Source organism: Podarcis liolepis, assembly GCF_965112155.1.
Source record: "Podarcis liolepis genome assembly, chromosome: 5".
Lineage (NCBI taxonomy): Eukaryota > Metazoa > Chordata > Lepidosauria > Squamata > Lacertidae > Podarcis > Podarcis liolepis.
The window spans coordinates 16,248,786-16,275,884 of NC_139556.1; the positions used below are offsets into that span (position 1 = coordinate 16,248,786).

At 46.5% G+C, this 27,099-nt stretch overlaps 1 protein-coding gene across 14 annotated transcripts in view; it reads left to right on the forward strand.

Moving 5' to 3' along the window:
- PAX2 (paired box 2) overlaps positions 1-27,099 on the forward strand; it is a 155,424-nt gene that overhangs the window by 47,497 nt on the left and 80,828 nt on the right. For 13 of the 14 annotated variants that reach the window (XM_083502735.1, XM_083502729.1, XM_083502727.1 and 10 more), the window contains one exon: positions 22,438-22,523. In XM_083502735.1, coding sequence (XP_083358861.1) covers positions 22,438-22,523 — 86 coding nt within the window. Of the gene's footprint in view, positions 1-15,529; positions 15,648-22,437; positions 22,524-27,099 lie in introns of those variants that run through there. The other variant, XM_083502731.1, reaches the window with a different exon arrangement.

Consider the following 27,099-nt stretch of genomic DNA (forward strand, 5'->3'; position numbering starts at 1 on the left):
TTTCCTTCAGCTATAAAACGGGAGATAGTGGGAATAATAAGCGCATATCGGCTACATTATTGTTTTCACCAAATAATTCAGCCCCAAATTACGAACGCTGATCAGAGTGCCAAAACTGGGTTCGTACTAGCACAGTTGCAAGGCAGTTTGCTGCTTGAGATAGAGGGCGAGGCGGCACACAGGCGTTCCCATTCCATGTGCGGAATCTGAGCAGGATGATACCATAGCTGAATCTTACTTTGACAGCGGCAATGGGGCAGAACCATCCATTGCACCAGAGGGCAGAAGATTATTAGGGGGTGCAGGGCTGGTTATAGAGCACACACACACCCCCCACACACACAGTGTTTACCTTGCAAACATGGGTCTGGAATCCTGCTGGAAAGGAAGGAAGCTTGGTTAGGGTTGAGTTTCAGAGGAAAGGCAGACGGGTGAATGCTTCTACTCTCTCTTCCCTTCCATTCTTCACTTCAGTGCGCACACAACCAGGCAGGAGGCAGGTGCTTTGAAAATGAGAAGGAGCCGTGGGACTTCATTACCCAGGTTGTCATCTAATGTGTGGTTTGTTCTTTAAACCACCTGCACAGGCCGAGAGAGGCTCGGGCTGGGAGTTTGGAACTTTGAAGTGGAGCGGGGAGCAAGTGGGAAGTTAGATCCTGCAGAGATTCAAGTATCCAGCATCCCCCAACATTTCCAATTTTGCCCGATTCATTTTTTTAAAAAATCATATTTGGTTTTACATATTTAATTTTATAATCATACCACAACACATCCAAAATTACGAGATTTCCATGTATCTCTGGACTTCCCACCTTCTGTTGTTAAACCTTTTCTACTGCATCTTTTTTTAATAACCAAGTTTTTATCCCTCCCTTGTGTCCGTAGTTCTCGTTACATTACGAGTGTTATTGCAATCCTAACATTTTCAGCTGCTTACAGTGGTAAATTATAAATTTCCCCCATTCCTTATTAAAGTTTTGGTCTTCCTGGTTCCTGAGCCTTCTGGTCAGTTTTGTCATTTCAGCATAGTCTATCAACTAAATTTGCCATTCCTCTCCATTAGGGACTTTATCTTCTTTCCATCTCTGGGCTAGGAACACCTGGTCCAGCTGTCCATTTTGCCCAATTCAGACTTGTGCTTTGAATGTGAATCTTTTGCCTAAACATGTGCACCTGAATGATTTTGACTTGCTGGTATCGCTTGCTTGTTTTGATTTTGGCAGCTTTCGGGTATGAAATCCCATAAACCATTGGTCATGAAATAGTAGGGACATAGCTGTGTGCCTGTAGCAGGAAAACCGGCAAAGAATCTTGTGGCACCTGACAAATTGGCTGAGACAGCTTTTGTGAACTAGACCCCACTTGCTCAGATGCATGAAGTACGTATGATGGTGAAGTAGCAAGCCTGCTGTTTCCTTGCAATGTGTAGTCACAAGGGAATATTGAGTGTCTTTGGTTTCACACTCTCAGTTCATAACGGATGATGTTGACACTCAGTAGTGCTCCTATTTAAACTGATTGTGAAACCAGAACATGTCCCAAAATGCCAATGCAGTCTGCAGGGATTCTACAGCCGGGATACAGGGCTTCCTTTGCAGACCAGTGTTCCTCAAGAGTATGATAACAACTGTTGGGATCTGTTTGCTTCCAATGGAGTGTGCTTCTGGGGTGAAGTCAAATCTCTGCGTCAGCAGCACTGAAGTGACCTCTCTGTGGGGCCATGCGGGTTCCCGCTGCTGGATTTTTATCTCATTATACATGATAGAGTATAATTTTTAACCATCTCATCCCTTGCTTTTTCCTGCAAGACCAATCGCAGTCGTTAACAGTCGTCAACAGGTTTACCACACCTATCAGCCAATCACCCATTCCCACCACCTTTCTGAATAATACCTCTCCCCACCCTCTCACTATATATGAGGGTCTGGTGACTTCTGTTTCAGTGTATCTGAAGAAGTGTGCATGCACACAAAAGCTTATACCAAGAACAAACTTAGTTGGTCTCTGAGGTGCTACTGGAAGGAATTTATATATTTTTTAAATATATCAGCTGGTTGCATTTAATATAACTGGGTAACAAACATCAACTGTTTCGCAAGTACTCAAATATCCAGAGTAATCCATTATTATTATTATTATTATTATTATTATTATTATTATTATTATTATTGTTATTATTACCCCACCCATCTGACTGGGTTGCCACAGCCACTCTGGGTGGCTTCCAGCATATATAAAAACATACCCAAAGATTACGCATTGAAAGGCTTCCCTATACAGGACTACCTTCAGATGTCTTCTAAAGGTTGTATAGTTACTTATCTCCTTGACATCTGATGTGAGGGCTTTCTACAGGAAGGGTGCCACTGCTGAGAAGGCCCTCTACCTGGTTCCCTGTAACTTCCCTTCTCACAGTGAGGGAACCACCAGAAGACCCTTGGAGTGGGACCTTGGTGTCCGGGCTGAGCAATGGGGGTGGAGATGCTCCTTCAGGTATTCAGGGCCGAGGCTGTTTAGAACTTTAAAAGTCAGCACCAATACTTTGAATTGTGCTTGGAAACATATTGGGATCAAATGTAAGTAGCTGAAAATATTTGATATTTTCACATGCTATCAAATATATCAGCTATTTGAATCAAATATAACTGGGTAACAAACATCAGCTGTTTGGCAAGTACTCAAATATCCAGAGTAATCCTACAAATTCTGCAAAGGGGAGCCATCAGGAGTCTTTTGGGAGGCAAATTCATTTTAGTTCCTGTCTCTGATTTGGGTCTTGCCCTCTAGATTAACAAGCATAGAAGTCTGCTTGCAACCCAGCTACATTATTTATTTTTTAAGTGTGTTTTAAATGCGTTATAATACCGTGACACCAGATGGCGCTGAGGAGTTCCGTCTTTTGGTAATGTGATTTCCCATTATGACGTTTTCCTGACAAGTTTTTCCCCCTGTGTCTAGATCCAGCCTTGGAGAGCCACCTGCTGACCACAGGGCAGGGATAGGAATACGCAGCCTTCATTCTATTGTTGTCAAATGTCCACAGCTTTGTGGCCAGGCCACTGTTTGCATGGCAAATTCATTTAAACCTGTGTACGTTTTAGAATGTGAACTGTCTGGTTATAAAAGAAGGCCCGGGAGAGAGAGAAGGATCAAGCTGATTTAATGGTTGTTTTCCTCAAAGGCCCTTTGAGTTACAGGCTGCTACTGTCTGCTAGCTTGAGGTGCTGGACCATTCCTGGCCATCTATCTCCCCACCCTCAAAGATATTGCAGCACACTAGAGTCTCTGGGGGCCTCCAAGCTGGCAGGAGGGTGTGCCTTGGTGTGGTGGGCATCCTCACTCCCAAGTTCTCAAAATAGTGAAAAGAAACTCATTTCATGGCCTATGGCTGCTCCGAAAAGGCAACTCCAGCATATGCATGTGATAAATGTTAACTGTGCATTAATCGCATTAAAGAGGACCCTATAAACTTTTCATTTCTAATTAAATCCCGGCCGCCAATTCTGCTGAAGAAGGCGCACTCTGAGCCTTTGTTTATGTGGAAAATTAAAATGCAAATACAACAGAATTTATTTCCATTACCAGAGTGATATGCTGGGCTCCTCCATTTAACAGCCTCCAATTATTTTAAAGCCACCCTCCTTCTCTCCCCCTTCCCAGTTTTCCCTTGGAAGTTGCCACCTCTAAGTGGAAGGTGAGGGAGGAGAATGAGGAGGCGAGGATGATGGGCAAGGGGGGGGGGGAGAGAGAAGACTTCTTGGTCGCATTATGTGTGTTCAAGGTCACACACAGGATTTAGGAAGGAAAATGCAGCGGTCAGGGAAAGATGAGTGGCAAAGAACAGAGGGCCAGCAAAGATAACCAGGAGGTGGTGTTGAGCACTCTATTATGAAAACTCAATTTCTTCTGGTGACAAAAGCATCTTTCCGACATTACAGTTGGGTACCAGGTATATGCGTTGACCTTTGTGATGGAGGATTGCGCAGGTTGGAAGATTCTCTTTAGAAGTGAATCAGCTGGTGACTACGGAAGAACTGAGCTTCAAGCATGTTCAGAGCAGAACAGCAGCTGCCATGCTTGTTTCTCCCGTGTCTGCTTTGTGTGGGCGGGTGGGGATTCTACTTCTAAAACCGAAAGGTTTGTGTAGGTGAGAGGAAATAATAATAATAATAATAATAATAATAATAATAATTTTATTTATTTATACCCCGCCCATCTGGCTGGGTGCCCCCACTCACTCTGGGCGGCTTCCAACAAAACACTAAAACACAATAACCTATCAAACATTAAAAGCTTCCCTAAACAGGGCTGCCTTCAGATGTCTTCTAAAAGTACGATAGTTCTTTATTTCCTTGACATCTGATGGGAGGACGTTCCACAGGGCGGGCGCCACTACCGAGAAGGCCCTCTGCCTGGTTCCCTGTAACCTGGCTTCTCGCAGCGAGGGAACTGCCAGAAGGCCCTCGGCACTGGACCTCAGTGTCCGGGCAGAACGATGGAGGTGGAGACGCTCCTTCAGGTATACTGGACCAAGGCCGTTTAGGCCTTTAAAGGTCAGCACCAACACTTTGAATTGTGCTCAGAAACGTACTGGGAGCCAGTGTAGGTCTTTCAAGACGGGTGTTATATGGTCTCGGCGGCCGCTTCCAGTCACCAGTCTAGTTGCCACATTCTGGATTAATTGCAGTTTCCGGGTCACCTTCAAAGGTAGCCCCACATAGAGTGCTTTGCAGTAGTCCAAGCGAGAGATAACCAGAGCATGCACCACTCTGGTGAGACAGTCCGCAGGCAGGTAGGGTCTCAGCCTCGTACCAGGTGGAGCTGTTAAATAGCTGCCCTGGACACAGAATTGACCTGTGCCTCCATGGACAGCTGTGAGTCCAAAATGACTCCCAGGCTGCGCACCTGGTCCTTCAGGGGCACAGTTACTCCATTCAGGACCAGGGAGTCTTCCACACCTTCCCGCCTCCTGCCCCCCAAAAACAGTACTTCTGTCTTGTCAGGATTCAACCTCAATCTGTTAGCCGCCATCCATCCTCCAAGCACCCCCCCCAACTTTATCTTCCTACAGCCTATTGCCCAACCTCCCCACCCCTCCCCCAGCTGACCTCTGTTCCCAAAAATGAGCTGGGCTGGGAGAAAAGTGTCTGCAACAACAGACCACAGGAAGGTAAGGAGGAGAGGATTCAACTCATTGATTGAATCACTGAGAATTGATTGGAGGCTTCTAAGCAGAGGCTGGGTCTGTCAGGGATTCCTTAGCTGATTCCTGTATTTATTTGAGGGGTGACTAGATGACCCTAGATATACCCTTCCAACTTCTATGATTCTAACTCCCCTCACCCACAAGCTCCTTAAAGGGTAAAGGGACCCCTGACCATTAGGTCCAGTCATGACTGACTCTGGGGTTGCGGCGCTCATCTCGCTTTATTGGCCGAGGGAGCCGGCGTACAGCTTCCGGGTCATGTGGCCAGCATGACTAAGCCACTTCTGGTGAACAAGAGCAGCACACGGAAACGCTGTTTACCTTCCCGCCGGAGCAGTACCTATTTATCTACTTGCACTTTGACGTGCTTTTGAACTGCTAGGTTGGCAGGAGCAGGGACCGAGCAACGGGAGCTCACCCCGTCGCGGGGATTCGAACCGCCGACCTTCTGATCGGCAAGTCCTAGGCTCTGTGGTTTAACCCACAGTGCCACCTGCGCCCCTACATGCTCCTTACGATGCTCCTATTATAAGCCCCTTTGTGCCTCTCACTTTACATGTGTTTAGGGCAATCACAGAAGCAAACAAATGGGGCTGTTGCCATCCCAGCTAATTTAGTCCATACCCTCCAACATTTCTCCGATGAAAATAGGGATGCCCTAAATAATAATAATAATAATAATAATAATAATAATAATAATAATAATTTTATTGTTTATACCTCACCCAATTGACTGGATTGTCCCAGCCACTCTGGGTGGCTTCCAACATATATAAAAACATAATAAAACAATAAATATTTCTAAAAAAATCTTCCCTATGCAGAGCTGAATTCAGATGTCTTCTAAAGGTTGCATAGTTACTTATCTCCTTGGCTCGGAGGGTCACATAACTCAATAACCTCCAACATTTCCATGATGAAAATAGGGATGTACTAAGGGAAAGCAGGATGTTCCGGGATGGCTAGGACGTCTTCTGTATATCTAGGACTCTCTGTGGAAAATAGGGACAATTGGAGGGGCTGCTAGTCCTCCTTTAGGGGTTGCTGATATGGCTTGTATGTCCCAATCCAGTAATCACCACCCATGTGAAGGAACAGCGTTCCACATGGATCTTCTGTATACAAATTTGTGCATACATGCTTGTACATAAGGCAACAATAGCACATCTAGCAATCCAGAGATGCATATGGAATTCTGTGCATCAGCTGGTGCAGGTAAAAAGGTAAAGGACCCCTGGACAGTGAAGTCCAGTCAAAGGCAACTATGGGGTTGCAGTGCTCGTCTCGCTTTCAGGCTGAGGGAGCCAGCGTTTATCCACAGACAGCTTTATGGGTCCTGTGGCCAGCATAACTAAACCGCTTCTGGTGCAACAGGACACCGTGATGGAAGCCAGAGCACACAGAAATGCTGTTTACCTTCCCGCCACAGTGGTACCTATTTATCTACTTGCACTGGTGTGTTTTCAAACTGCAAGGTTGGCAGGAGCTGGCACAGAGTAACGAGAGCTCACTCCGTTGTTGGGATTTGAACCACCGACCTTCCAATTGGCAAGCCAGCCCAAAAGGCTCAGTGGTTTAGACCACAGAGCCACCCGTGTCCCTGTGCCAGCTGGTACAATCGTCACTGTTTACCATAGTCTTTTTCTCTGCAATGATAAATACTAATTCATTCATTCATCTGCATGCGCATCTTCACTTTCATCTGGCAGTACTTGTAGTCTTTTTAGCAAACGTTAAGTTTGGCTCTTTGGATGGGACTTCATTCAGCCTCACCGAAGTGTAGTTATCTGGTTGCAAACAGTATATCACAGAGGCTGTAGGTTACCAGGGCAGTGCTTGGTTTATTACTAAGTCATTTGCTAGCGTCAGTTTTTAGAGGCTCTCCGTATCAGAATGTCAACATGGACGTATACCTTTTCACACAGGAAGCATGATAACATAGGTACACAAGACTAAGTGATAAAAATGTACACAGTTAGTTAGCAGTGCAGGGTTTGGCTAGGCCTAAGTGTCTCATTTAGGCGTGTTTGCGTCTGGGGTGGGGGGCAAGGGTTAAAATACGAATACAGATTACAGAAAAAGATGCCTACATCTCCCGACGCTGTGCTGTTTATAAAAGTGAGCGTGCATTTTCCAGCATGGTCTCCCACCCCCGGCAGAGAAGGTAGCGTGGGTTGCGATACAAAGCCATTGTAATACAATTTCTGGAACACAGTGAGCATCACAAAATAAAATTATCGCAGCTGTAGACACAGGGAAGGCAAATGCACTCCCTGTGCTGACAAGAGGCTATTACAAAACCCTGACATCATTATTCAATACACAGGAGCTCTGGGACCGCTTGCTAAGTCAATGTTGAAGAGGGAATTACAAAATAATATTGATAGGATCAATGAAACTGGCACATAGGCATGAGCAGTGCAACCATAGGTATTAACATACAGTAACGGCTGCCTAGGCAGACAAGACTAAAAGAAAAACGGGAGGGGGGGTGGACCCCGACCTCTCCTTGAGTTACACAGCCATAGTACAAATTTGCCAAGGAATTCTAGGACAACAGTCACAAACAACATGCATTGGGACTAGAGAAAGTGTGCCTTTATTCACTAACAGATTGGAAAGTGACCTCGACACACAAGGAAGTCAGGATCGGGAATCAAATGTTGCATCGAGATGGCTGGAGCCCTAGGCCAGCACATTGGTTAGACTGAATTACATTTATATATAACTTTTTCACATATACAATGTGCTTCAGCATACCCTCCAACGTTTCTCCGATGAAAACAGGGACGTCCCATTCCATAATGATAATTTTACTATTTATACCCCGCACATCTTGCTGGGTTGCCCCAGCCACTCTGGGCAGCTTCCAACATATATAAAAACATTAAACATTAAATAAAACCTTCCCTATACCGTGTTGCCTTCAGATGGCTCTGGGGTTGGATAATTCCATACCCTCCCACATTTCCCCAATGAAAATAGGGACATCTTAAGGGGGACACGGGTGGCACTGTGGGCTAAACCACAGAGCCTAGAACTTGACGATCAGAAGGTCGGCGGTTCGAATCCCCGCGATGGGGTGAGCTCCCGTTGCTTGGTCCCTACTCCTGCCAACCTAGCAGTTCGAAAACACGTCAAAGTGCAAGTAGATAAATAGGTACCGCTCTGGTGGGAAGGTAAACGGCGTTTCCGTGCGCTGCTCTGGTTCGCCAGAAGCGGCTTAGTCATTCTGGCCACATGACCCGGAAGCTGTATGCCGGCTCCCTCGGCCAACAAAGCGAGATGAGCGCCGCAACCCCAGAGTTGGCCACGACTGGACCTAATGGTCAGGGGTCCCTTTACCTTTTAAGGGAAAGTGTGACATTCTGGGATCAAGTCAGAAACTGGGATGGCTTTTCTAAATCAGGAATGTCCCTGGAAAATAGGGACGCTTGGAGGGTCTCCTGCAGTCCCACCATCTTCACAACAACCCTGGAAAGTAGGCCACTGTTATATTGCCATTTTACTGGAGAACTGACTTGGAGATGATGATTGTTCAAGGCAGTCCAGCTCTCTCTATTAGTTCTGTGCAACCCCTATAGGAATCAAGGGGATATTAGTGGGCTATGAGTACTGCATGCTTATGGCAGCATTTATTCTTTCCGCCTGTTAACTCTGTTTTTGGTGGGCAGGGGCGAAGGAAGGCGTAGGGACACCTGGGGCGGGCATCACTAAGTAAGGCGCAAACTGCTATACAGCACATGTGGCATTGCTACGTACAGTGCATGCGTTCAATGCTGCAAATGTGCTTTACTTAGCAGATTGCTGCCTGCGCCAAGATCCTCTACTCACAGCTACAGCCGCGAATGGAGGATCCTGCAAAGGCAGTGGCAGTGGAGCAATGGCTGCTTGCACCACCGTGAGCCCCCACGGGGCGACTTCTTGTCACCCCTGCAGACATGGAACCCGGGGTGTACCGCCCCTCATGCCCCCCCCCATTGCAACACCACTGTTGGTGGGGAGATCGCGTCAAGGCTATGCCAGTTTAATATGCCCATAGGAAAGCAAATCTTTGTATTAGAGGTGATCATATACTAGGCTCAATCCCAAGTTGTGGGTAAGATGATGCCCTTTGGGCCGGCCCTACTTTTAGACAGGAGGAGACAGGTCTCTCAGGCAGCATAATGCAGGGGGGGGCAGTGATTAGGTAAGGTTGTCATGTTTGGAGGACAGAGCTGTGGGTGTACCCAGCTGCCTTTGGGTTTCAACTTGCTAGAGAGGACTCTGTGAGGTCATTTCCCTTTGTACCCCAACAGGAATAGGGTGAAGCTGTCGATTTTTCTCCTTGCCTGGGCGCAGGCTCTTTCTGCTCTTCTCCACCATGCGTACAGTGCGAGAACATCTGCAAGTCAGGCTGCATTTTAAAGCTAGGCTTAAGTGTGTCTTCGTAACTCGATTACTGACTCAGGCAGCTGTAACTTACTGTCCCAAAGGTCACTGTGAGCCTGAGCAGAGAGTGGCGTTGTTTTCTCATTCTGGATTACTTAAATCGGAAGGCTGAAGTACCATATCTAAGGTTCCCTTTTAAGCTGCAAAGGGGTAGCACTCTGCAGAACTCACAAACGTGAGGAAGGAAGAACAATATCTAATAAATATAGCTTCTCCTAGCTGCTAAGCACATCCCAGCTTGGACCAATAGTTTGACTCTGTTTAGGGCAGGTTCCTATGCTTTTATGCCTTGCCCAGATCCTTTTCCAGCCTTGTAAAGGTAAAGGGACCCCTGACCATCAGGTCCAGTTGTGACCAACTCTGGGGTTGCAGTGCTCATCTCGCTTTATTGGCCGAGGGAGTCGGTGTACAGCTTCCGGGTCATGTGGCCAGCATGACTAAGCCGCTTCTGGCGAACCAGAGCAGCGCACAGAAACGCCGTTTACCTTCCCGCCAGAGCGGTACCTATTTATCTACTTGCACTTTGACGTGCTTTTGAACTGCTAGTTTGGCAGGAGCAGGGACTAAGCAACGGGAGCTCACCCGATCACGGGGATTCGAACCACCGACCTTCTGATCGGCAAACCCTAGGCTCTGTGGTTTAACCCACAGCACCACCCGCGTCTCTTCCAGCCTTGTAGAATGCTACAAATCAGTAGATATGCCCAGAAGTGCTTCCTCCAACAGGCTCAAGGCAGCCCTTGATCTTCAGAATGGGATCCACATTTACTGCTTCTAGCTGCCTGCGCCTGTCACATACAGACAGTTTAAATATTCCCATTTCCTAAGAGCAAACTCTGGAAGGGCTCCAGGGGTTGAGCAGCGTCAGGGAGATCCTGTACAGACCCCCACCTCCATTAAGAAGATGGACCTTCAATTGCAAGAGACGTCAGCTGTGGAAAGAGGAAGGGATCATTGTCCTGGGTTTCAAATCCAGGACACAGGACCTTTGGGCTTAGCGTGAATCAGCTGATATTGAAGAAGGTTGGGGGAAGGAGTGAATGTGCTTGTGGGGTATTCAGGGACCCCCTTTCCTTTCCCCAATGCTTCTGTTTGTTGTGCCATAAAAACAACCCAAGTCCTCATGCTCAGTGTTCAGTGAGTATTGATTCAGTCTGCAAGCAATTTTAATATTTCTTCAGGGACTTTCCAGCAACAGCACAAGTCATTAATTCATCCTCCCAAATTGCTTATTCAATAGCAGGAACATGGCTCCTGAATAAAGTCTCAGAATTTATGTGACTCGTACGAGTCAGGAGGTCAAGCAACTGTTATGGAGTGAAGTTAAAAATCCAAATAAAATATTGACACTTTTTGGGAGAAGAGGGGGAGGAGGAGATGGGAGGAAGCAAAGGTATTTAAAATAGGGGCTTGCTGCCATGCCCCCAGGATAACAAAAGGAAAGAGATGAAAGACAAGTTGGAGTCTGAAAAATCAATGGGATAGACGGCACATTCACTTAGTATTTCATAATTCTTTCTTATACACACAATGTCCTGCACATACATAGAAATAAGGAGAGATATTTTCCCAAGGCTATGTTCTCCTAGCTGCATATACACAAATGCAGTGTAGTCTTAGGCGTGAGGTAACTCTTGAGGATAATATGAAAGGCAAAAATTAAAAATAAAGGCTTGTGTACTCACAATTTGCCCGAGGGGTGTGTGTTATATATTTGTGTGAGAGAGAGATCTGTAAACAAAAATATTCCATTGTCTGCAAGGCACACCATATTTGGACAGGCAGTAACCCACACAGCTTACAGCTCATGGCGAAATCCCGAAATGCTAACTAGGGTTGCCATACTTCCAGAATTTCCCAGACATATCTGTAATACTTGAACCACATGCAGTGTCTGGGCAGAAATCAGCAAAATGTCTGGGGAAATCCGGACGTATGGCAGTGGTTTTTGCCAATTTCCCTCAGAAATAGCTCAAAAAAGTCCAATTCCTTTGTGATTTTGCTCAACGACTTTGGCCAAAGCTGAAAAAAAAAGCTCAATAACTTTTCTGTCTAGATTTTCGCTTTTTGAAATATGGCAACCCTAGCTAAACTAGAACTTTATCCTCCCCTTCACATAGCTGCAATTCTGAAAATACTGAACAATACAGTTCCCAGGAGGGAAGTAATTCAGACTCTCCCTATTTTCCATGGACAGTTCTGGATTTACAGAAGCCACCCCCAGTTTCTGATTTGATCGTGGATTGCCCTACTTTTCCTTAGGACGTCCCTGTTTTCTTTGGAGAAATGTTGGAGGGTATGGAGTTATTGACCCCCGAGCCATCTGAAGGCAGCCCTGTATAGGGAAGTTTTTAATGTTTTATTATGTTTTTATATATGTTGAAAGCTGCCCAGAGTGGCTGGGGCATCATCATCATCATCATCATGCCAATTTTCATTGGAGAAATGTTGGAGGGTATGGCAAATGTGTGTTTGCTGTGCTCTGAATGCATGGTGTGAATCTGCCCTTAGATAAAAGTCAGCTCTAGAGCTGCTAGTTAGAATCATAGATACCATCAAACTGTAAAGTTGGAAGGGACCCTAAAGATCTGACATTGTCTGCATCCAGAAAAGGCAGTTATAGGTAAGCACGACCTCTGCAGTCACCCTGGGCACCGTGCTGCGTGGGCCGCCAAAATAATGCTGTAGAAGGAAGCGAGAGAGGTTGAGTGGTGCTCCAGAATTTTAGCTCTTCTTCTTCTTCATCATCATCATCTTCTTCGATCACTCGTAGCCGAGTAAGATGGTCTTCCATGAACATGATCTTAACAGTGAGTCCATAAGTGACTGTGGAGGCCAATTCTGGATCCACATGTCCTTCCACAGTGGGGACATAGGTTTCTGGGCAGGAGTTGATCACGGTGTGGATTTGCCAAGCGTGTCTTCCTCTTAGCATGTTTCTCCCTTTTGTCCTGAGTTCAAGCATCTTCAAAGCCCATGACACCTTTGGTAAAGGCTTTTCTCCAATTGGAGCACTCGCAGGCTAGTGTTTCCCAGCTGTCAGTGTTTATACTACATTTTCTGAGATTTGCCTTGAAAGAGTCTTTAAAACTCTTTTGTTGACCACCAGCATTACGCTTTCCATTTGTAAGTTCGAAATAGAATAGTTTTGGAAGATGATAATCAGGCATCCGAACAACATGGCCAGTCCAACGAAGTTGATGTTGAAGAATCATTGCTTTGACACTGGTGATCTTTGCTTCTTCCAGTACACTAGCATTAGTTTGCCTGTCTTCCCAAGTGATGTGCAATTTTTTTTGGGAGACACTGTTGATGGAATCTTTGTTGGCGTTTATAAGTGGTCCATGTTTAACACGCATACAGTAAGGTTGGTAGTACAACAGCTTTGTACACAAGCATTTTGGTTTCCCTGCAAATGTCCCGGTCCTCAAACACACTACCGCTGCTGAAATCTAGAAGGTTGAAGATTCATTTCCTTGTACCTTTTGCTCTCATGTACTAATGCAAGGTATTCTTGTGGAAGAGAAATGGGGTAGTGCCTGTAGCTCACTGTTGGAGGGGCTGCTTGTGTTAGAAAGTCCTAGGTTCTCTCCTTTGGGTCATTCTACCTGACAAGGAGTTTTGTGGGGCTGGAAAGTTTGATATTTTCCTCAGCCAGATAACTTGGTTCAAGAAAAGGCTAAGTAGTTGCAATAACCCTTATACATAGTAGCATGCTGTTCACGAGAATGACTTCCACATGTGGTTTATGTGCTGGGCAATTGAGGATCTCTGGAAATACTTCATTTGAATTAGTCCTTCGTACTCTCACTTGCCTCACAATGTCTCCTTTTGGGGGACGATTATAGGCAGCAATTGGTGCAGTCTGCTAATAGGTGCTCAAATTGAGATAGCCAATAAACAGAAAATAACAGACAACCCTTGTATAGGGGATTGGCTCCAATGTATGTGGCAGATGGAATACAGTAGACGATAAGACTTACTTAACTAGTAGGATACAGAGTGGTGGTGTTGAGAAAAGTATACTGATAATTAAGTTATTTTATTCAGTGTGAATAAATGCTATAATTTAAGGTTTTTTGCAGATATTTTATTGATAGGCAGGTTCCACTTCTGGTCTGCCACTGGAACTTGAACTGAATCTTATCTGTTGCAAACTAATATTTGATTTTGTCATTTATGATGTAGTATACATAGATTTCAGTAGTGATTACGTTATCCATGGCTATGGGTGAAGTAATTGATTTGGGCACATGAAATGACATTTATATTTGAAAAGAAAAGGCATCGTATTACCTGACTTTAAAATGTCTATTTTTATTTTTATTTTTTGGTGGAGGAAATCAGCAAACACCTGTTCACACCAAACAAGTCAAGGTGTATTTTAATCTGCAATGGATTTTTGTTGAATTACTTGCTTCCATTATCTAGTTATAATCCACAGGGGATTATATCAGTACTGTATATATATCACTTGATCTTTTTGCTCACCTTCTCATCCTACCCTGTGTGGCAGATGTTCACGGCAAAACTGGAAATTTTGAATCCAGCTATATATAACATCAACACTGAGTAAGTGATACAGTTCCTTCCTCTTCAGTGCTTGGACACTGAGGTCCTCCTTCAAGGGCCTTCTGGCGGTTCCCTCACTGCGAGAAGTGAGATTACAGGGAACCAGGCAGAGGGCCTTCTCGGTGGTGGCGCCCACCCTGTGGAACGCCCTCCCATCAGATGTCAAGGAAATAAGCAACTATCCTATTTTTAAAAGACACCTGAAGGCAGCCCTGTTTAGGGAAGTTTTTAATATTTAATGCAGTATTGTTTTTAACACTTGATTGGGAGCTGCCCAGAGTGGCTGGGGAAACTCAGCCAGATGGGCGGGGTATAAATAATAAATTATTATTATTATTATTGCACCAATATATCAAACATTTTTCTTAGGGTTTTAAAACAACAACACTGTGCTGATTTGCTGTAAAACTTGTGAAGTGGAGAGAGCCCCCTCCCCCTCATAGCAGTCACCTGCCCATATTTTTCTAAATGGGGAAATAACAGGCCCCAGAGCAATATAGTTTAAGAATCTTTAGTTGGATGTCTTTTTCCTTTCAACAGTTTTGGGGATGTGTGCCCAAAACACACATCTACTAATTCCATCTGTGGGGCAAAGGGTTACCATAGAGTTGGTATCTGCCCTCCACACACGGCAATCGAGCAGAATAAAATTTTCAGGAACCTTTTAACAGTTATGCAAATTGCAAGCCCTAGATGCAAATCATGGGACATGGGTGGCGCTGTGGGTTAAATCACAGAGCCTAGGACTTGCCGATCAGAAGGTCGGCGGTTCAAATCCCCGCGACGGGGTGAGCTCCCATTGCTCGGTCCCTGCTCCTGCCAACCTAGCAGTTCGAAAACATGTCAAAATGCAAGTAGATAAATAGGTACCGCTCTGGCGGGAAGGTAAACGGTGTTTCTGTGCTCTGCTCTGGTTCGCCAGAAGCTGGCCAGTCATGCTGGCCACATGACCCGGAAGCTGTACGCCGGCTCCCTCGGCCAGTAAAGCGAGATGAGCACCGCAACCCCAGAGTCATCCGCGAGTGGACCTAATGGTCAGGGGTCCCTTTACCTTTTGATGCGAATCACAGCTCACGCGGTTGTGCAGAAGCTTCAAAGAGGGACTTAGAATGTCTGTGCTTCCTGAGTTAGTCCAGGAGACAGTTCAGAGAAGCTTGCAGTTGAGTTATTGGAAGCAAAAGAGCTGTGCAAATCCCTAAGTCGAGCGAGGGCAGCTCTGCTGAACCACAGTATGAATAGAACCTGCCATGATGACACCAAAAGCAGGAAATTCCCTTCATTGTGTGTCACCCGAGGTTGCCAGGGAGACTTCGGGTCTCATTTATTACAGCGAATACATGGCTACATAGCCGAACATGATACAATGTGTAGGCTTCATTCGGAACCCCTCGGGCGGATTTTGGACGGACGGACTGATGAATAGATACATTTCTACTAAGTATACATACATTATATCACTCTATTGATTTTTGAAAAGTTCCAGGTCTGCCAAGCTGTAATGAGATTTTTGAACTTTGGGCTGTGATCAATGAAAGGAATATTATTGGCCTGAAGAATTGATATAACCCCTCTCTGCAGAGCGTTCTTCTCCCAGGCTGCCCCTGCTCCCCACGTATAGGATTCCACCAGACACTTAACCTCTCTTAGAGTGTCATCAGGCTAAAAGGAATCTAATAGTGACACAGGACTTGTGCGTAGCACTCCGGCACTATTGCTTTCCTGTCACAAATAATTTATAGCTTTCTATTTCCATGCCTTTGCCTGCACCCCATCACTGCTTCCTGGGGCTGCTGCAGGGGAGGCGGTGCGAGCACAGAGGTGGGATCAATATGCTCACGCAAGCATCACTTCAGGGTGCCTTGTGGGAGCACGGAAGGAACAGTTGTAATGTCTGGCCCTTTCTGTCTTCAATTGCCGGGCAGCTCTAGAACTTATCTCCTTCAGAGCGTGCTTCTTGGTACCTCAAAACCACAACATAAAGGTCATGGCAGCTATACTGCTTCTCCCCTCCCCAAACCATGCCAGGCAAAGACTCATCTAGTTTAGCCGCCTGTGTCCAATAGTGATCAACCAGGTAACTTTGGAAAACTCACAAGGGCACTTTGTTGGTTTACTGTAGAACAGCACCATACCCTCCAACATTTCTCCCATAACAATGTTGTTGTTGTTGTTGTTTAGTCATGTCTGACTCTTCGTGACCCCTGGACCAGAGCACGCCAGGCCCTCCTGTCTTCCACTGCCTCCCGCAGTTTGGTCAAACTCATGTTAGTAGCTTCGAGAACACTGTCCAACCATCTCGTCCTCTGTCATCCCCTTCTCCTTGTGCCCTCCATCTTTCCCAACATCAAGGTCTTTTCCAGGGAGTCTTGTCTTCTCATGAGGTGGCCAAAGTATTGGAGCCTCAGCTTCAGGATCTGTCCTTCCAGTGAGCACTCAGAGCTGATTTCCTTAAGAATGGATCGGTTTGACCTTCTTGCAGTCCATGGGACTCTCAAGAGTCTCCTCCAGAACCAGAATTCAAAAGCATCAATTCTTTGGCGATCAGCCTTCTTTATGGTCCAGCTCTCACTTCCATACATCACTACTGGGAAAACCATAGCTTTAACTATAGGGACCTTTGTTGGCAAGGTGATGTCTCTGCTTTTTAAGATGCTGTCTAGGTTTGTCATTGCTTTTCTCCCAAGAAGCAGGCGTCTTGGTCTGTCCTATTCCATGATGATGATGATAGTAGTAGTAGTAGTAGTAGTAGTAGTAGTAGTAGTAGTAATGTATTTATGCCCCACCCATCTTACGGGATTCCCCAGCCACTCTGGGCAGCTTCCAGCATATATAAAAACATAACAAAACATTAAACCTTAAAAAAACACCTTCCCTATACAGGGCTGCCTTCAGATGTCTTCTAAAGGTTGTATAGTTACTTACCGTATCTCCTTGACTCAGAGGTCACATAGCTCAATACACTCCAACATTTCGATGATGAAAATAGGGATCTCCTAAGAAAAAGTGGGATGTTCTGGGATCAAATCAGAAACTGGGGTGCCTTCTGTAAATCTGGGCCTGCCCCTGGAAAATAGGGACACTTGGAGGGTCTGCAACACAATACAACCTACCCTGTCCTTTCTTTAGATTCTATATTATGGTGTTCTACCTATTTTCTGATAAGCTTGCTGTGTCTGTTTTCTGCTATCATACAAAATACTCTAAATTCACGCAGCTTGTGTAGGAGACTTCTAGGATCAACGTATATATTGAAGTCTATACAGTGGACGCTCGGGTTGCGAACGTTATCTGTGTGGGAAGCACATTCGTAACCCGCAGCATTCGCAACCCGCAGCGCGGCGTGTGCACTTGCACAGGTTGCGATGCGGCACTTATGCACATGTGCAACCCCCGAAACCAGGAAGTAACCCATTCCGGTACTTCTGGGTTTTGGAGCGTCCATAACCCAAAAAAAACCCCGCAACCTGAAGTGTCTGTAACCCGAGGTATGACTGTATATTGTGTCTCTTATTATGTAAAGGCTTTTGCATATGCTGTCTTTCCCCCTTTAGTCTTCTAAATGTTTTTTGTTGTTGGTCTGTGTGCTCATTGTCAACTTTTCTACCATGTAGTTTAAGGATCTAGAACATATAAAGCTTTGTTCTTAAGGATTGAGCCTTTCTACAGTCCCACACCCTCCAACATTTCTCTGATGAAAGTAGGGATGCCTTATTATTATTATTATTATTATTATTATTATTATTATTATTATTATCAATCTTTACCCCACCCATCTGAATGGGTTGCCCTTTTGGCAGCTTCCAACGTATATAAAAACAAAAAAGAACATTGAACATTAAAAAACCCTTCTCTATAGAGGATGTCTTCTAAAGGTTGTGTCAGGCAGTGGCGTAGCGTGGGGGGTGCCAGGGGTGCCGGCCGCACCGGGCGCAACATCTGGGGGGGGCGCGAGTCCAGAGGGCCCAGCCCCGTCGTGCCCTCGGCCCGCCCCTATTGTCAGAGCGGCCGGCCAGCCTCTGCCTGCTCCTACCTTGCCCACCCGAGGACTGCGGCAGCGCCCGCCCCCGTGGCCACCTACCCCCGCCTCGCCCATTGGCTTGCCTCCCTCGGCCCCGCCTCTCTCCGATGGCCGCGGGGGTGTCCTGCTCGGCGCCGGCGCCTTTTTTCAGGAGGTAGGGAGGCTGGACGGGGAGGTGGGGTCGGAAGCGGGCAGAGAAGGAGGGGAGCTCGTAGCCAAAAGGGCTGCACCGGCCGGCAAAGGGCCGGGGAAAGTTTGGAGAGGAGAAATGCACCGTCATGATTTCCCGGTGGACGCGGCAGGATTAGGGATGGCGAAGCGTAATTACGCACGAATTTCGCTGGGTGAGAGCTTCAGGGATCAATCGGCGGAAATGGGAATCAATTGGAATATGAGAAAGACAGAGAGAGGGGGACCATCATTCATAGGCATAGATTTGTAGGGTTAGGGGGCGCAAATCCACGGGTTAGGGGGCGCAAATTACTTGCCTTGCCCCGGGTGCTGACAACCCACGCTACACCGCTGGTGTCAGGGAACTGCCATCGGAGCCAGAGGGAGAGGGAGGGCTCCAGAGGGATTCCGGAGAGCGTCCCGGGTGGGAGAGAAGCAGCACATCTTCTGGGGAAGGAAATCAGCGTAACACCAGTGGAGAAGCGGGGCAGATGGAGGAATCGGCGAGGTGGCTCCAAGACTCCTCGCCGGGAACCAGTGGGGAGAGCACGGGTCCTCCGCTGCCCACACCCTCCCTGTGCAGAAGGCTTCCGCGCAGGGAAAGTAGGCGAAGACTAGGCGTCAAAGAGCTTCTTTGCTGGAAGAAGTTCAAGAAACGGCCACTGATGGATTCTGCCAGCGATTGAGACAGCCACGGGCGTGTGGCTGTCCAGACAGAAAGGGTTCATTCAGGCAACCAGCCAAGGGTGGCGTTGATTTACACACAAGCAACCCCTAGAACCACTACCGGTTGTACAGTTACTTATCTCCTTGGCATGGGGGTCTCATAACTCCATACCCTCCAACATTTCTCCCATGAAAATAGGGACATCCTAGGGAAAAGCGTGACATTCGGAGATCAAATCAGAAACCAGGATGGCTTCTGTAAATCTGGGACTATCCCTGGAAAATAGGGACACTTTGAGGGTCTGTGTCTGCCAGAGCCCCAGCACGATACTATTCTGTTTGCTTTTCTCTCGATTTTTGCTTCTTGTGAAGCCCCACACAGCAGAACTCTTAAGTGTTGAGAAAATGTACAATGTCTACAAGATCTATGTTCAACAAAGAGGTTAAACCATCTCTGTATTACTGGGTCAGGGAGCTCTGTTGACCTTGTCAGCCAGCACAACTTGGATCATTTTTTTGTCCACTTCCTTCATGGTGGCACAAAGCTGCAAGTTTCACTTCTGACACCAAAGTCACACTCTTTCCTGATCCGTTCAGAATTATGTATTCCTGTGGCAACTAATGAGAAAATATTATTCTTGGAAATGTGGAGGCAGGAAGAGGGAGACTTTCCTTTTTCCTCTCCTGAAAAGGAGCTCTAGAGTTGAATTCTCATGAGTACAGTATTGAATTGTCAAGACGGAAAGTCTTACATGAGCAGATAGGCAAACCATACAGTTTGTTTTGTTTTGTTTATGTCTTGAAGACACTACTCAGATTCACAACTATGCAAGGGGTCTCAGAGACTGGTTCTCAAGACTGTGCAGTCCCTGGGATACAAGCCCCATCGCAGAGTATAGCAAAGTGCCTGGACACCAGGCCTTTGGGAGAAAGAGCTGTAAGATAGCCTGTGCTTCTGTGGGCTGCCACCTTTACTTTGTTGGGAGATTTGTCATCAGATCTCCTGTGTGTGTTTTTTTTCCAAATGTAATAACTACCAGGGTGTCTATCTGGCTCTCTGAATCAGATTGGATGCGACTCTGAAGGAGCGAAGGGTTAACTGTTTTCCTTTATGCTATTTTCCCAATTAAAATCATGCCCTGAAGTTCCTATTTCCCCCTCGGGCAAGAATATATAATAAATATGGCACCTGTGTTTTTTCCCCTGCTGCTTTGGAGGGCATGTGATTTTTTTGTTAGGAAATCTCTCATTCTCTCTCTCTCTCTCTCTCTCTCTCTCTCTCTCTCTCTCTCTCTGTGTGTGTGTGTGTGTGTGCACGCGAGCGTGTGTGTGTGTGTGTGTGTGTGTGTGTGAGAGAGAGAGAGAGAGAGAGAGAGAGAGAGAGAGAGAACGACAAACCACAGAGCCTAGGACTTGCCAATCAGAAGGTTGGCGGTTCGAATCCCAGCAACGGGGTGAGCTCCCGTTGCTCGGTCCCTGCTCCTGCCAACCTAGCAGTTCGAAAGCACGTCAAAGTGCAAGTAGATCAATAGGTACCACTCTGACGGGAAGGTAAACGGCGTTTCCGTGCGTTGCTCTGGTTCGCCAGAAGTGGCTTGGTCATGCTGGCCACATGACCCAGAAGCTGTATGCCGGCTCCCTCGGCCAATAAAGCGAGATGAGCGCCACAACCCCGGAGTCGGTCACGACTGGACCTAATGATCAGGGGTCCCTTTACCCTTTTACCAGCACCACAGTCCCAATTACATAACCCACCCTCCCCACAATAGCTTTTGCATTTTTAAAAACTGTGGATTTTCCAACCTCATGTCTAGTTTCATCCTTTCTGGCCAGCTACAAATACTCTTGACATTCTGAAAGCTTTGTTACAGCCCATGGCCTGTTCTTCATCCAGTCCCTAAGCATATTTACTCATAAGGAAGCCCTTCCAAGTTCAATGGAATTTGCTAGGGATTCCTGGTAAATACTCCTACGATTGCAGCCTTCATCAACCTTCCCAACCATAATGAAGTCTAAGCAGAGCCACCTCTCAAGGCATTTTATTGCCTGAAGCAAAATACAAGATGGCGCCTCCACTCCCATTGCATATACAGAAGCCAGCTGAATGGCTAGTTGAATATTATTTCAATACTGTGGTGAAGGGGATCGTGTTCTCTATCACAACTTAGGGCAAAAGGCCACATGTGAGTGCAGAATAGGCCATGTGAGAGACTCAGGAGGAACACTGATGGGGGACACCATTAATGTTGCCCAGCACCTGCCACCAGAGGTGGGTATTATCACTGTATCTAATGGTAGGGCTGGCCCTGAGCCTATGTAAGCATAACTACATCTGAACTCATACACAGATTGTTACATTTGTCTCCTCTTTTCTTTCCCTCTTCCTGTTCTCTTGTCCCATCCCTAATCTCAATATTTATCTTGTAAGACTTGGTGCAAGACTTACTTTTCGCTTAAATTACTCTGTATGGTTCTGTATATAAAGGAAGATGTTAAGAACAATGGGTGGTATTCAACTAAATTTTACTCAAGAGTAGGTATGTTGAAGTTAATGGCGCTAGCTTAGGCTCATTAACGTCGGGGGGCTACTCTGAGTATAACTTGCAATTTCACCCGATGTTGATAATCCTTTCACCAATAAAAGGGATCCTCATAGAAAATGGCAAAGGCTATATGTCTTTAAAAAAATTCTTTACATGCTGCTAAACTTCCTAGACCATCCTTAAGGGCAGTTTACTCCAACCCGCTTCTTTCTCTTGTAAGAATCAAATTATAGCCCTAAACAGTTACTTCATTAAGTGAGATGTATACCAACTCCCATAATTCATTGAGCTGAGTGGCTCTTGGTCACTGGCACACAAAGTGAATTTTCATACTAATAATAATAATAATTATTAATAATAATTCAAAACATACATTCTACATGCCTGAGTTTTCACTTGCAGTCTCCATCCTTCAGGTTCAGACTGGGGGTAGGGAGAAAAGGCGCATATTTTAATTTAGCTAATTTGAACTTTCAGAAGCAATATGCAAATTGAAACACAGCCACCTTTTGAAATCTGCACTTCTCTGAATTATCCCGTACAGTTCTACTACCAAAAAAAAAAATTAAAAATGCCAAAAATGCATATATTAGGAGAAACTGTTTTCAAAAGAATATGCATATTTTGCAAAATTGCATTCAAGAACATGAATGCTAAGAGAAGCGCTCGCTCAAATACGTTTTTCACATTTTCGTGAGGTCTTTTAATCGGAATTTGAAAACTGACATGGAAACATGGCAAATGAGCTTAAGATGGGGGGGGGGAGAGAGATTAGAAACCGAAAGAGACGGATTTAATAGCTAGTATGTTTGTTTGTTTTATTTTGGCAGGATCATCCGAACCAAAGTGCAGCAGCCATTCCACCCAACACCAGATGGGAGTGCGACTGGAGTCACTGCACCTGGACATACTATAGGTAAGATGAAACCAGAGAGGTGGGGATGGCGGGGCGGGGCGGGGCGGAGGGAGGGAGGGAGAAAGTAATGTCAGGAATTGAGTGGTCTCATACACAGGTCCATAGCTGTCAGCTTACGGATTTGAAAATAAGGGACCAGCAGCCTCGAAAATAAGGGATCAGCAGCCAAAATAAGGGATTTTGCTTAGCTTATACAGAAATCCGGCACTGATGGAGCCATGCTGCTTTTGCTGCCGCTGACTGTGTTTTGCTGGGGGTTGGACTAGATGATCCTAAGAGTCTACAACTCCCACCAAAGAAGAGTGGCAGGCAAAACTGATGAACGACGTCGAGATGGCAAAGCTTACAGGCAGAATTAGAAACCAGGAAGAGGACCTCTTTAATAAAGAACGGGGAAAGTTTATAATTTAGCTGAAAAGCTATTGTAAAGATTTACATACATTGGTAGGATTAACAGAAAACTTGTAGTAAAAATTTGAACTATGGATGGACAAATGTTTTATAAAAATAGAGTTATGAAAGGGATGCAGAGGGGGAAATCACTAAATTAAGATGCTGCACTGGTTGGAGGGGATGCTAAGCAGCACAGCGGGGCTGCCGTCGTCCTGGCGCGAGGAGTTCCATCGGCCCTTCCCTGCCCATGGGGGGGGGAGAGAATCTCGCCCACGAGCCCAGCATGAGGTGGTAGCAGCACCACGGCAGCCGCTGATGCGCCGCCCTTCTGCGTCCCTCCCCATCCCCTCCTCTTCCTCCTCCCTCAGGCAGCCTCCTCAGCCGCCGCTGCCGCCTCCAGCTTCCCCTGGCAGCGCAGCAGAAGTCTCACAAGAGAGGGGCTGTCTGCCCACCCGCCGCCACCCGTTTCCTCACGACGCGCCCCTGAGGGGGAAAAGGGAGAGACGGAGACGCGGCAGCTCATGCGCGCGTTCTCTCTCACTCTCTCACGGCAGAGGACCCTGAGCTGCTGCTTCCCTCCCGAGCCAGTCGAGCATGAAACCCAGGAAATTTAAGGGACATCATAATAAGGGACAGCAGCGGGACATGGCGCTGGGATAAGGGAGTTTCCCGCCAAATAAGGGACGGTTGACAGCTATGCACAGGTCCAGCACACAGTTAAACAAAAGGACAAGGTTAAGTGAGGCAAAGCTTTCGTGAATGTAGGCCCAAGGAGCATGGAGCCTGTCCTCTAGCTAGGCTTAGATCTTGGGCACAGAAGTTGTATGTTTGAGTGGCAGCTTGCAGCTGCTCTTCCAAAGCCCTCCTCATGTTTGTGCGAATGCTTTGCTGCCCCATTGCTTGGGGCACATCTATGCAGCAAACAAATCTTCCCTTTCGGAGGAGCAAGTTGCTGCCGCCGCCTCAGAAACCTGCCTTGTACCTGTGTGAAAAAATCCCTTGGGACCACAGTTAGCAATTAGAGCCCATTTCCTGCAGGATCAAAAACGCAGTGTGCCCCATATCCATGTACACATTTCAAAAAATGGTGTTGCTCTATGCAGGTTTTATAAGTGTGTGCACACTGAGGAAGCGATAGAAGACCGAGCAGAGGCTAGAATTAATTGAATAGCCTTTTCCCCAGGGATACGACTTTTGTCTCATGGAAGTGAAAGGTACTTAAATTAGATCAGCTGCCAAATAATGTAAGTTTGCCAAAGAGGCGAGGGGACAAATGAAGGAGCTGTCCTGTTCTCCAATGCCTAGATGTTCCTAGAACTTCTCCTCCAAAACACTGGAAGCTGGGATGCAGCTAGACTGCAGTGCAGGGAAGGAACAGCCTTTGAGGAAATGGGCATGCAGATTCTATTTCTGTGCCCAGCAGCCAAATCTTCCTGTATATGGTCTGGAAGCTGGGAAAAAAGATACCAGAGTCTGTGCACATAAAGGGGTGGTACAGCTCAATCCAGACTCCTTGAAGGTTTTTGCTCCAAAGATCTAACCAGCTGTGGCCACTGGACTGTTCCCCAAGTCTGTGCATGGCACATTATCGCCTGAGTAATGTACAGTCAGGGACGCGGGTGGCGCTGTGGGTTAAACCACAGAGCCTAGGACTTGCTGATCAGAAGGTCGGCGGTTCAAATCCCAGCGATGGGGTGAGCTCCCGTTGCTCGGTCCCTGCTCCTGCCAACCTAGCAGTTCGAAAGCACATCAAAGTGCAAGTAGATACCTTCTGGCGGGAAGGTAAACGGTGTCTCCGTGCGCTGCTCTGGTTTGCCAGAAGCGGCTTAGTCATGCTGGCCACATGACCCAGAAGCTGTCTGTGGACAAACGCCAGCTCCCTCGGCCAGTAAAGCGAGATGAGCGCCGCAACCCCAGAGTCGGTCATGACTGGACCTAATGGTCAGGGGTCCTTTTACCTTTTTAATGTACAGTCATACCTTGGTTTTCGAACAGTTTAGTTCTTGAACATTTTGGCTCCCAGGCGATCAAAAACCAGAAGTGACTGTTCCGGTTTACGAACTATTTTTGGAAGCCGAACGTCCCGCCGGGCTTCTGCAGCTTCCGATTGGCTGCAGGAGCTCCCTGCAGCCAATTGGAAGCTGCACTTTGGTTTCCAAACGTTTTGGAAGTTGAACAGACTTCCGGAATGGATTCCGTTCGACTTCCAAGTTACGACTGTATATGCGTTAAAAGAGTTATGCAAGCATTCCCAGAAGTATAAATAAACAGTCCTCTCCAGTTTTATTATTCGTAATATAGTAGCACTAACTCCAATCCAATTCCTGTAGGTTGGGTGGGTGAGGGTAGAAATAGCCTTTCTGTTGCATTATTTACTCAAAAGGGGGTGGTGTGTACACCCACAGTAGAAAGGGGGGGATGTGCAGCCATGACTGGCCCTACCATTAGGCAAGGTGAGGCAATCACCAGACAACAGGCAGCAGTAGCTACCGGTGGCTTTTCTTCCTGAGCCCCTGGCCCTCTGTTGCCTCACTGCCCTCCTGAGGCTCCCCAATTTGGCCTGCTACCTTACGTGTGGTAGACAGTAAGTATCCTATTAACAGCATTCAGCCAGTTTTTGTATGTGGAATTGGGAGAGGCAACATCTTTCCCATCCTTCTGGCAACATAATAAATTAGGCTGGTCCTGTGTGCAGCCCTCCAAAGGGTTATTAAAATCAGAGTGGGAAGATAATTTTTGCCAATGAAATTATAGTCACTGCAACGAGGAGAAAGGGTATCTTCACAGACAGTGGTGTCCAGACTTTATTCAAAGGGGGCCAGATTTGATGAAGTGAAGGGGTGTGAGGACTGACCAAAGTTATTGACCTTTTTTTAGGCGTGAAGTTTTTAAAATATATTTTACCCCAAAGTTGTTGAGCTAAACTGCCTCAGGGGCAGATTAAACCGACCGGTGGGCCAGATAAGGCCCCCAAAACGGACTTTGGACATAGCTATGCAGACATTTTTGTTTGTTCCACAGGAACACTTGATTTTGAGGGGCAATGAGGGGGGAGCAACTCTCACATACAATAATTCTTCAGCATGGAGAAGATACATTTCTCACTCACACTGTAGTATAACTAGGGCTCTTCTTTCCAGTATGTCTCCTTTCCCAGCTTTAAAACCCTATATGGCCTTGGCCCTGTATAGCTGAAGGAGCATCTCCACTCCCATCGTTCAGCCTGGACACCGAGGTCCAGCTCTGAGGGTCTTCTGGTGGTTCCCTCATTGTGAGAAGTGAGGTTGCAGGGAACCAGGCAGAGGGCCTTCTCGGTAGTGGCCCCTGCCCTGTGGAACGCCCTCCCACCAGATGCCAAAGAGATAAACAATCCTATGACTTTTCACAGACATCTGAAGGCAGCCCTCTTTTGGGAAGCTTTTAATGTTTGATGTTTTGGTGTGTTCCTTTATACTTTGTTGGAAGCTGCCCAGAGTACAGTCAGTCAGTCAGTCAGTCAGTCAGTCAGTCAATAAAATAATAAATACTTCATGACCATCCCTACTTGTTGTCCAAGGCCTCAGGATGCGGGGGTTGGTGTTCTTATCAGGGCTCCTTTCCCACCCACCTAGATTCCAACAGAAACTGCAGCATTCCTTGGTTTTTCCCTTCTTTAATCTATTATAGGTGATTTCCCAAGCTGTGGCCATTTTCTCCTCCACCTCCATGCTCATGAGACTGAAGCAGGTCCTTTCTCATAAACAAGTGATGGCCCCAGCTTCTGTCTGAAGGAGCCTTCTGGCTCATGAGGTGGTGATAGCACCGCGCTCTCCTTTTCTGGCATCAGCTGCCAAGGACACACATGGCTGTTTTGCGCTTCCATGTGCCAATGCTACTTTCTCCACAGTCCAGTTTGCTGGGGATAAGGGGAGCAATTTCAAGCTGCGATCTATTGCCATGTGAGCATTATGGAGGAAGTTGTTGTTGTTTGAACCATATTTGGGGCAAGAGGAGATAAAAAGTGCACCTGAGTGGCCTTGCCATCCCAAAGTCACCGCTTCTTTCCCGCCTCACAGGTTTATCAAGGTTTATATTAATCAGCGTCAGTTGATTAATCCAGCGCATTAATCTGTTAGATCTCAGGTTACTTCCACGCCAGGTGTTTTGAGGTGGAATTCCCCATTCTTTGGCCTGTAAAAAAGAA